The 12,188-nt window shown below is 35.3% G+C and overlaps 1 protein-coding gene across 1 annotated transcript in view; it reads right to left on the bottom strand.

Annotated features, from left to right (window-relative positions):
- Window positions 1-7,379: 7,379 nt before the first annotated feature.
- The window catches only part of LOC107662321 (aryl hydrocarbon receptor nuclear translocator 2-like), an 80,778-nt gene continuing 75,969 nt past the window's right edge, over window positions 7,380-12,188 (bottom strand). Inside the window, exons 18-19 of the mRNA XM_016452307.1 lie at window positions 10,990-11,174; window positions 7,380-8,810 (exon numbers count right to left, since the gene is read on the bottom strand). Of these exons, the coding sequence (XP_016307793.1) occupies window positions 8,712-8,810; window positions 10,990-11,174 (284 nt within the window). The 3' untranslated portion in view covers window positions 7,380-8,711. The remainder of the gene's footprint in view (window positions 8,811-10,989; window positions 11,175-12,188) is intronic.

Genomic DNA, 12,188 nt, shown 5'->3' with positions numbered 1-12,188 from the left:
AAGGATGTGAATGTGTGTATGTTTGCCGGTAAGATGTGCTTGACAAATTGTGGTGTGGAAAATTGTGCACTGATGTTTTGAATTTTATTAATGAAAAACATGGCAAAGTTGTCAGCTATTAGAGTTGATGCAAGAGGGGGAGGAGGAGGACAAAGGAGCGAGGAAAATGTTTTAAAGAGCATACAAGAGTTATATATATATGAAATGAACCATAATGAAAGCATAATTAAAGATTATCTTCTCCTTTTTCTAAAAGTTACATTATTAAATTATATGTCACGCAATTGCAATTAAAAATTCACATTAAAATACATTTTACAAATTAAGTAAATATGTGAGTATATGATGGGTAACAAGTAAACAAAAACATTTGATTCAATAATCTTATTCTTACAATACAATCAATCCAAAAAATCAGCATAATTTTCTTTATGCAAAAGAAAATGTTTGTGAGATTCACTCAAATGAATGTTGTCTTTCTATGATGCACTGTCTGCAGCTGGATTTACGCATAAAAATCATCATGAGATGTTACGGCTGTTGGTTTGAGATAAACAAAGTAACGTTGTTTAATGTCTGGACCGTGAGAGAAACTTTTAAATAAATGTTACACAATGAAAATAAAAATAAATCAGGATGAAAATCTTCCCCGCTGCTGCAGCTCTCAAATGACATTTACGAAACACTGATGGTGTTTGGCATCGGTGACGTCAAACCTTGTGCAACGTGTCTAAATTCAACTTCGATTTGTGAGCTTTACAAGACACGAGGGTGAGCAGATAATGACAGAACTATTCCGGTAAACTGCCATTGTTTGCCTAAGTCATAACATCAGCATACATGGGATAATGCAGACAATGGTTTTTTAATCAGGAGCTAATGACACACCAATGTGCAGGAGAATAACATTTAGGGGAAATAAACATAGTGATGTCACAGGACTGTTTTTCCTGTTACTTTCCCACCATGCATCACCCCCTTGCCTCATTGCTCCTGCCTGGGCATTCCCACAGTATCCCAGCAGGATCTGAAGTTTTGGCCACAAACTCTACAACAATATCCGGATCACTCATCGCAGTACATTGGGAATGTTCTCTTTGCTCACTATGCGACCTCCCTCATACACTAATAGAACGAGACAGTGGCGAAATTCTCCAGATGGTGCCATAAAAAAGGCTTTACTCAAATGGAGAGCAACTGACTGGAAGCTTATGTTAGCAACGTCTGGAATGCTCTGGGTTTTGTTTTCTGTATCTGTTACGGCTGATTTTTACCAGGTTAGCTTGGCTAGAGAGCTGGCCAATCACATCATGCCCTACACTGATGCAATGTGTCCGGAAACATGACTTCTAGCATTTGATATGGTCATGGAAGTACCATTAGATGGCTTTGGAATGCCGTCTGAACACAATAATAACAACATTATTTAAATAAAAAGTGAGCAATCCCCTACCCAGGATTGGGTTGTTAGATTTGAAAGCATCGTGGGCTGCGGTTTGGGGGAACTGAAAGCAGAAATGTTTGCAGATTTGGTGTGCTAATGTTTAGGGTTTGCATACACTTACAGTCAATGGGATGGTGGGAAAAGTAACAATATTTGTAGATTTCAGCAACTGCGTAGACTAAGATTTGAAAGTCAGGCAAGAAGTTGGGTGTTGTTTCCAAAAATGTCTTTAGACTACAGTAACACGTTATAATTGTAATAAAAAACAACAGTATTTACATAATAATACCTTGAGCTCTTTTTTAAAGTTTCTTTTACGATCGCATAAACCAACAAATGTGGGCAGAAAAAGAAAAGAACCAAAATCATAGAAAAGAAGACAAATTACGAATATGTCAAAACTTAAATTTTCTTGTCTCACGTTCAGAGAAAAAAGGGGATGGATTTATTGTTTGTTACACCATCACACCGCATTCAAAGTAAAGAAACATTTTCAGGGGGCAGCTGCCCTCTCTTTGAATGGTTTGAAGGCAGAGGAGGTTGTCAAAATATCTTCAGCGACGTGTCCATCACAGCTTCGCCTCAGGTCCTCAGAGTAATTGATGTCTTCTTAAGAGTTTTAGCTGTAAACATTGTGGAGGAACCTCAAGGAAATTTCGCCCAAAGGGAGCTTCTCGTAGCTAATGATCACCAATGCCAGTTTCACTTTGGAAAGTAAAGAATGTCAACCTACATTCAAGAGGAACCAGAAACCATCTCACATTACACACATGGAGATTACATGCAACTTAATTGAGGTCCTGGGGAGATTCTGGGAATCTTATCAGACCCAAGATTGAGCTTGTTCCCCTCTAATGAAGTTGGGAGAATGTCAACCTACATTCAAGAGGAACCAGAAACCATCTCACATTACACACATGGAGATTACATGAAACTTAATTGAGGTCCTGGGGAGATTCTGGGAATCTTATCAGACCCAAGATTGAGCTTGTTCCCCTCTAATGAAGTTTCTGACTTCCCAAAGCTAGAGTCAATGCACTGGAGAACAAATGACAGGATTCAGTGTGTTTGATTTTTCATGGGCCTTCATGATGAGGAAAAAAAAACAAACAAAAAAAAACCGTATAGCATCACTTTGTTGCTTTAGAGTTTGCCCAAAAGAGGAAGGCAGCATAATTTAATACTGAACATATAGTTACAAACTTCGTATGTAGGAAGCTGACTATGTTTTGGAACAGAGACACTAAAAAGTGAATGTTTCCATACATACTCAAACTGAGAGAAAGTATTGCACAGCGGGATGGGTTGTTGTTTTAGGGGCCTTGGAAATTTCTGAGAAATCAGAAAGAAAAGAAACATCTCTGAACATATGCCATGTATCAGGACAGGCACAGCTGTTTAAAACTCAATACGTTTTTGACACAAATAAAAATGTTTAAAGAGACGTGTACAGCATTTTTTTACAGATGAGAAAGAATGAATTGCAAAATATCACACTGAACTTGAGACCTTTTCCCCATTTTTTATGCTGCTTTGGCAAGAAAATCTGGAGAAATCTGTGGTATAGATTTTAAAGAGGTCATATGATGCTGCTAAAAAGAACATTTGAGACTTTAGTCTTTGCAACTTTACAGATCTTCTTTATGCACGAAGAGCTTGTAACACTTCAAAGAGAAAGGAAAAATTGAAATCGCCTCATATGACCCCTTTAAACATGAACTCAAAAATATTTAGGCCTAAATTTAAAGTGCCCCTATTATGGGTAATGAAAGGTTCATATTTTGGTTTTGGGAGTCCCCAACAACAGGTTGACATGCATGCAAGGTCAAAAAACACTTTCATTGTCTTATAACATTTATTTTAGGCTTTATTGCTCAACGACTCCCAAACGATTCGCTCAACGATTCATTTTTCCAAACCCCTCCTTTGCCTGACGCTAATCTGCGCTGATTGGTCCGATTGGTCTCATTTTCATTTCATCATATCTATAATTCCTGATAAAGCAGCGTTTGTGAGCGCAGTGCTGCTTTGTGTACAGCGTTACCGGGGAAACCGCTATTTTACTGCTCCAAAAGCAGCACCTAGTGGCAAAGAATGAATTTGCATTTTCATTCAGACCAACGCGAAAAGACCAACAAGTGGGCTGGCGATATGCTAATGTTTCATGTTGACGTCAACATGAAACGGCTTGGGATTCATTTTAAAAACGACTCGTTTCAATGATTCAGAGTCGACTCTTTCTTTTGAGAGACAATAACTTTATACGTGGTGCACTTTCAGATTTAAAACTTTGCAGGATGTTTTCATTCACTTAGAGCTGTGTTACACACTGCATGAAAGGTAATTTTCAAAAATCCATAATAGGGGCACTTTAAGACTTATGTATTTGAAATGCATATATAAGATTTTCATCCATTTGGATTACAGAGTTTTAACAAACAAACTGATCAACTTAATTTGATGCATATATTGTAGTCAAATTAAATGGGTAAGATTTCTGTAATAGTAATAAACTGAATGTGTTTTATACAATAACCAGGTTTATATATTTATCGTCAATCTATCCTGTTTGATTCAGTCTCATACATTTTAACTAACTGAATATTTATTTATGTACTGTAAATATGGCTAGCTATGGAACAAGCATTCCATAGCTAGCCATATTTACAGTACATACATAAATGTAACTGTTGTCACAATGAACAGATTTATGCTGCTTTTAAGCAATATGAATATATGCATTCAGAAACAAAAGATTATTTAAATAGATTCAAATAGTTAATAATAAACTATGCCAAAATGTATTAAACCGAACTGAAAGTGCAATGCTCATAATAGCTGAAATCATAACCAAATTAGCCAGAATATTAAATAAATAAACACACAAAGGGCGGATATTCCATAGCTAGCCATATTTACAGTACATACATAAATGTAACTGTTGTCACAATGAACAGATTTATGCTGCTTTTAAGCAATATGAATATATGCATTCAGAAACAAAAGATTATTTAAATAGATTCAAATAGTTAATAATAAACTATGCCAAAATGTATTAAACCGAACTGAAAGTGCAACGCTCATAATAGCTGAAATCATAACCAAATTAGCCAGAATATTAAATAAATAAACACACAAAGGGCAGATATAAACATTAACAACTTGAAATGGACTGATCTTTCTCTCTGTCTGCTGTCTTTGACGTCACGGCTCAGGATAGTCACTAGTGAAGGCTTTGGGAATGTGTGTGTTCTTGTGGTGCCATTAGTCAGTGTTGCTGTCATGACACCAGTTTTCCAGTATGTTCAGACAGCAGGAGCATCCTGCATCCAGCAGCGCCAACAGAGAAACTCCTACTGAGGTGAATTGGAAATCTAACGGCCTGAACATGACAGACACTCAAAGTTAGCCGTCTAAAGTCAGTAGAATGATGCTTAGCTGTTAATCTGACAGAGCAATCCATACCATCATCTTTTCCACATCATATGAAACAGTTCAACTGAAAACAGCAGGGCAGAAAGTTATGTTTTTATTTGTCACTCAAAACATGTTAATGGTTTTATTGCGAAACCCAACAGGTCCTGACCTGATCCTGTCAGATATGACAGTGTATAGTGCACGCAACATGAAATAAACGCACTGGTAGCATTCCAAAACAAAAACAAGGCTTGATTGCATAGCTGCAGGCCTGTGAGATGGGGAATGAAACTTTAACAACTAAGTCAAAAGTTTTTACAATTATTTGGAAGTATAAAAAAGGATGACAACCGTTTGCATTGCTTTTTTTTTTAGTTGAATTCATCTCCTTGTGTTTTGTGTCAAATTAATAGAGTTCAAGGAATAGTTCACCCAAAAATGAAAATTTGCTGAAAATGTACTCACCCTCAACCCTCAAGATGTAGATGAGTTTGTTTCTTCATCAGAACAGATTTGGAGAAATGTAGCATTACAACACTTGCTCACCAATGGATGCTCTGCAGTGAATGGGTGCCGTCAGAATGAGAGTCCAAACAGCTGATTAAAAACATCACAATAATACACAAACATGAAGCTTTTCGCTTCACAAATCATTAATCGATGGACTGGAATGGTGTGGATTACTTGTGGATTACTGTGATGTTTTTATCAGCTGTTTGGACTCTCATTCTGACGGCACCCATTCACTGCAGAGCATCCATTGGTGAGCAAGTGTTGTAATGCTACATTTCTCCAAATCTGTTCTGATGAAGAAACAAACTCATCTACATCTTGGATGGTGTGAGGGTTGGTATATTTTCAGCAAATCTTCATTTTGGGATGAACTATTTCTTTAAACTATCCACAACCTCTCATGAATCATGAGATGATTAAAACAAGTATTTCAAATAGAGGAGCACACTCATCCTAAATGTTACTAAATGTGCTAATAAAATCAACAACAACAGTATAAATAAAACTGTCAAATGGTCAAACAATGCATTGTTATGCTATTCGATTCATGAGGGTGCATAATGGGAAGAAAGCAAATGTGATATATTTGGTTCGACTTAAAAATGAAGAAATCATACTGAAAAGCTATTGATAAGCTATTGATGTTCTAACAGTTGTTAGAACATCAAAGTATTCAGTAAACTACAATAAAGTTTTAATATTCCAGTAAATCTCAAGTTATCTTAACCATTATTTAAAAGACCTACTTGACTTTTTTTTTAACAGTGAATCCCATTAGTTCAAGAAAACTTATACTGTTATAAAACATCAATGCAAACATGCAGGAATGACAGTGAAAGCAGCCAGACTCGATGCATTTGACCCCTGCAAAACATCTCAAGTTTCTCTACTAAACATCTGAGCTGTCATGCGAGTGTTTAGACAGTCTAATCAAAGAGCATCAAGATCCTCTGGAATGCTGAATACATCTGAAAAGTACTTCTGCATTAAACTGAGGCACGCAATGAACGTGATTTAACGGATCTGATGTTTACGCTTCTAGCCAGTCAAGTCATGTCATGCTTCACCCAGGAGGAGCTCAACGTGAACATTTTTGACAGTGTACAGAAATGCAATTATATGACAAGCTGATATGGTCTCTTTGCAAGCTCACATGCATGTAGAAGAAAAAAAAAAGCCTTGCTATCTTCAAGTCATGTCAGAATGGTCATATACAAGATGAGTGTGCGTGAACATTACCACATGGGTTATAACATACCACATCACATAACTGGAACTTGTGATTTACTTTAAAGGAAAAGTTCACCCATTATTGAGTTTGCTGAAAATTTACTCACCCTCAGGACATTTTAGATGAGTTTGTTTCTGAACACATTTGGAGAAATGTATAGCATTCCATCACTTGCTCACCGATGGATGCTCTGCAGTGAATGGGTGCCGTCAGAATGAGAGTCCAAACAGCTGATAAAAACATCACAATAATCCACAAGTAATCCACACCACTCCAATCAATTAATGTCTTGGGAAGCAAAAAAAACTGTGTTTGTAAGAAACAAATCCATAATTTAGATGTTTTAAACTTCAAATGATTGCTTCAGCTAAAATATGGGTCTATTAAAAGTTGTTATTGGTAATTGAAATAAAGTTTAAAAAAGGAAAATATAAATATTAGATAAAAAGAAAAACGAACAAAATCTGTCCATTGACGTTTCTTGGAGCAGCAATACATTTTTATGTATACGGACCATAGAATATACTGCACATAACTCTACGACTGCTACATGTAGTTTTCCATTATAGGTAAAATAAAAATTAACGTCCGTGTTTTGAAAGTGGCCGACATGAAATCAAAATGGATAACAAAATTTGTACAGCCTTTCCAAAACACATTTTCATGCACATTCAAGACCCCTAATATTCACCAACATTCAAGAAATTATTATTATGTCATATTAAAACAGGTAAATGTGTCGATTTAGCGACCCAATAAATACAGCTCACTCAGTTTGACTGAAATCCACATATTCAATGAGAATTTATTGTCACAAGCACAATTTCTCGTCATAAAGTTACACAAAAATAACGGAACACATTTACACAGTTTATACAATCCTAGACTCATTGTACAATTGACAGGCTAACTAAGTACTGAGAGTTAAATATGTACTCACATTGCACACAATGATATTAAACCTACACAAGTATATATAGCTGTATGTGAAATAAAACATGTTCTGACATAAAAAAATCACATTATTTACATTAAACATCCATTTGATTTCCAAAAAGGTGTAGATTTCATGTCAAGGTCTTTCCATCAGTCCAGAGTTGTGGCATGATCGAGAAAACAAGAAGTCCACATTATTAGTCCAAAAGTTAATAGTAAGAATCGCAGCTGCCACAAAGATTACAATGAACACCGCGAAATGCTTGAGATTTATGCTGCATCTGCCCATATGAGGCTGGTGACGATTACTTCACAAAGTGACACTGATGCTAGTGTTTTTGTAAGAGAGAAAAAAAAAATTGCAAATGCACATTTTAAATTCAAATCAAATACTGTTTTTGTCTTTACATCCGTCTACATTTATTATTAGTTAAGCTAGGTTACAGACATCACTACATAGACTACATTTAACACGGTAAGCGTAAAAATATCTCCGCGTTTTTTTTGTCAGCGAGATGCTGTTTGGCAATGAAAAATTAGGTGCAACAAGTGAAGAAAACCATCCTTCGCTTCTCAAAAGATTCTGAAAATACTTCTGTACGATAAAAACGTAAAAAAAAAAACGGCGTTATATTTATGTGTGTATGTGAGAACAGTCTTGACTTGAAGTTGCTGGCTGAATCCTCTAACTTTAACTTACAGTAATTTGACGTAGAATCCCGTGTCATATTCACATTTTGCCCAATCCAGGCATTAATTTGCCTGCTTTCTATGAATTTTAGGCTTATTATTGATGCTGCTTTATTATAAGTAAATGATGCCTTTGCATAAATAATCTTGCACTTTTACTGCTCACAAAATTGGCTGTAAATGCAAATTTATTTTATAAATGATGTTTGCGTACATTTTTTTGTGCTAATGGCAGCAGTTAATCATCACATGATGGTTAAATGAAAGAAGAGCATCAAGACTGGGAATATATTTATTTTGCTCTTAGCACTGTGTGTTTCTAACTGTTTGTGTACAAGTGATCAAGTCAAGTGTGTGTGTGTGTGTGTGTGTGTGTGAATGCAGAAATGTGTTTCAGCAGCGTCATGTGTGTCACATGTGAGATGAAGATACTGCAGTCCGAACCAAAACAAACAAACAAACTAACAAAAGAGTCTCAGATTACTCAGAGAACGGAGGGAACATGCCGAGGTCGGCAAAGTCTTCGATGTTGTAATTGGTTGCTCCTTGGGTGGGATCACCAGGCATCGGCAGCATATCCTGCGGGACAGAAACAGAGCGCGGCGTTAAATCAGAAAGGCTATGGTCAGTAGTGTAGGTGAATGTAACTATAAAGGCCGATTCATATAAAGAGATGCTACATTAGTGAATTTGCATGACTAAGAAAAGAATCAATAAAATAATTCAAACATCTGTAGGAAAGTTTAAATATTTCTTTCTCAAATAGGACGTGTCACACAAGGTTCGACATCAATGGCGAATTGTCATTGGTTTTTATCACAGCTCATCAATGACGCGCCGTATTTGAGATTTAGGAGCTATAACTGAAGAGACCATTTTCACCAAAAGAGTATTTACATTTCTGTCTCCAACACAAAACATTATTGTTAACTAAAACTTCAAATAAAGCTGAAATAAAATCACATTTACATTTAACACACTTATGCACAGATTTTCTCCAAAGTGACTAACATTGAAGATACACATTTACATTTGATCAATTCTAGCGAGAATATAAACAGAAAATAAATATAAATAGACTGTAAATATTAGTATATATTAATTTTTAAATGAATAAAAAATATGAAATATGAGAAAACAAATGAAAAAGAGAAACATTGCCCTGGCAACTAACTGAAATAAATTGTATGTTTAAGTTGAAGTACTAAAATTACTAAAACTGAAAAATCTAAGTAGAAATATAAAAAAAAAACTAAAAATTATAAAAATAAGAATGAATGAATGAATGATGCATTTATATAGCGCTTTATTGTGTATTGTTGTACACCCAAAGCGCTTTACAATCATGGGGGGGGGGTCTCTCCTCAACCCCCACCAGTGTGCAGCATCCACTTGGATGATGCGACGGCAGCCACAGGACAACGGCGCCAGTGCGCTCACCACACACCAGCTACAGGTGGAGAGGAGAGAGAGTCATAGAGCCAATCAAGTGGTTGGGGATTATTAGGAGGCCATGATTGACAAGGGCCAGGGGGGCAATTTGGCCAGGACACCGGGGTTACACCCCTACTCTTTACGAGAAGTGCCATGGGATTTTTAATGACCACAGAGAGTCAGGACCTCGGTTTAACGTCTCATCCGAAAGATGGTGCTTTAGGGTTGTGACGGTGAGGAAATTTTCCCACCGGTTAATCGATGTGTGACAACACCGGTAATACCGGTATCACCGCGGGGGCGGGGCGATCCCTCTTTTCCTCGCTTTCCTTCGCTTTTAAATAGCTTGTAAAAGCAGCGTGCGCATTTTACTTTCACTTTGAAACAGCGGCAATTCGGCATAAAGCATTTGTTCGTTTTTAGTTCGTTTGAATTTTCCCTCTTTTCCTCGCTTTCCGTCGCTTTTAAATAGCTTAAAAGCACCGTCTGCATTTTACTTTCACTTTTGAATTAGCGGCAGTTCGGCGTCAATTGCTTGAATGCAACAACAAAATACAACGTCAAACTCACTTTAGCGTATATATAAAACATAGAACTTTTATTAACAAAACAAATAAAAATGCACCATGCTATAGGGCAGGCTATGCCTAATATAAAATAACAAATAACTTACATAAAGTTTAAATAGGTATACAAAACTGGAAATAGGCTAAGTAAACATATGACGAAAGTGAAAGTGAAAAAAGTGACGTGACATGTGGCCCAGTATGGGACTCGAACTCGCAACCTTTGGGTTATGAGTCCGACTCTCTAACCATTTGGCCACGACTTCCCCTTAAAATAAAGGGGAAGTAAATAAATAAATAAAATGTATAATAACCGGTGTTGCGGCTTAACACCGGTATTACCGTCAGCACCGTCTATCGCGGCAAGCCTAGAACACATAGCAAAATTACTAAAAACTGCAAATATAAAAATAGCCAAATCAAAATATGAATAACTATTTAAGAAATATAATTATAATAATAAAAATAAACCAGAGAATAAAAAATCTATAAATGAATTAAAAAAATGTATTTAAATAAATGAAAGTAAAATTAAGTATATAAAAGTAAATAATGTAAAATGAGTAAATAATGACAGAAATTTTATTTGAACTATTCCTTTGAATCTTTAGTTCTTATTCTTTAGTTTGGTTCGTTTCTTTAGAAGCATGTCCTTTTGCAGGTCAATTAAAGACCTTCAAATGTTCAATTTCCCATCAACAGAGGTCTCCAATGTACTGCATACAGGTGGATATTGATGTGTATGACAGTGAGTTCACCTGGAAGACCTCGGTCTGGCTGGACTGAGGATGAGGATGAGGATGCGGGTCTCCTCCCTGCTGGCTGTGGTGTTGACTCTGCCACTGAGACCAGACCTCAGACGGCCGGCCCTGGAACTGCCCTCCGCTCTGGCTGCTCTCACCCGACACATCTGGAGAAACCAACACAGACACATTCACAACGGCTCCCAACAGACACTTCTTCAGTTTAAAGATGAATAGACATTACGCCCGAGACACTTCTTCAGCTTAAAGATGAATAGACATTACGCCCGAGACACTTTATAGTGTTTTGGTTCTTTCTGCAATCCCAGCGAACTGCTGCTGTATGGAAAAGAGCTGCGAAGCGGCATTATTGTTAACTAAAACCATTCAAATTCATTTGTTGATTGAAAGCTGAAATAAAACTAAATATTACATGAAAACTTAAAATGAAAATTAGAAACTGAATAAAATAAAAATAAATGTTATTATAGTTAACCAAAACTACTAAAAATAATTTGTTGATTGAAATAAAGCTGAAATAAAATAAAGTATAAACATAAATATTAGATGAAAACTAATTATATAATGGAATAAAACAAAAAAAATTATAAATGGAATAAAATAAAAATAAAATAACTGAAATAAAAATAACTGTTATTACTGTTAACTAGAACTATTAGAAACATGTTAATTAAAATAAAATGTAAAGAAAATATCAATATTACATGAAAACATTATTGAAAATGATAAACTCAGGAAATTTTTTTTTTATTATTGTTAAAATTATTTAAAAATCATTTGTTGATTGGAATAATATAACAATCTTGAATGAAAGATGAACTTTGATGAACTAAAAATTAGGAATTGAAAAAATAAAAATAAAACATCTGGAAAAAAAGCTAACTAAAAATATACAAAATTATTTGTTTACTGAAATAAAACTGACATCTAAATATCAGAAGAAAAATTTAAACTATAAATGGAACAAAATAAAAATAAAATAAATGTAAATAAGTTTAAGTACTAAAATTAAAACTAGAAAAAAAATAAAGCTAAATAGAAATGTTAAAAAAGCAAGCTAATACAAATGTACATAAAATTACTAAAACAAACTAAAAGTAAAATAAGAACTGAAAGTATAAAAATAAAAGCTAATTCAATATATAAATAAACAATACAACAGCATATAAATAATACTAAACAACACTGCAAAA

The sequence above is a fragment of the Sinocyclocheilus anshuiensis genome, unplaced genomic scaffold, assembly GCF_001515605.1.
Source record: "Sinocyclocheilus anshuiensis isolate Anshui unplaced genomic scaffold, SAMN03320099.WGS_v1.1 scaffold579, whole genome shotgun sequence".
Taxonomy (NCBI): Eukaryota; Metazoa; Chordata; class Actinopteri; order Cypriniformes; family Cyprinidae; genus Sinocyclocheilus; species Sinocyclocheilus anshuiensis.
The sequence above is the reverse complement of the archived record's forward strand: the minus strand, read 5'-3'. Positions and strand labels throughout refer to the sequence as shown.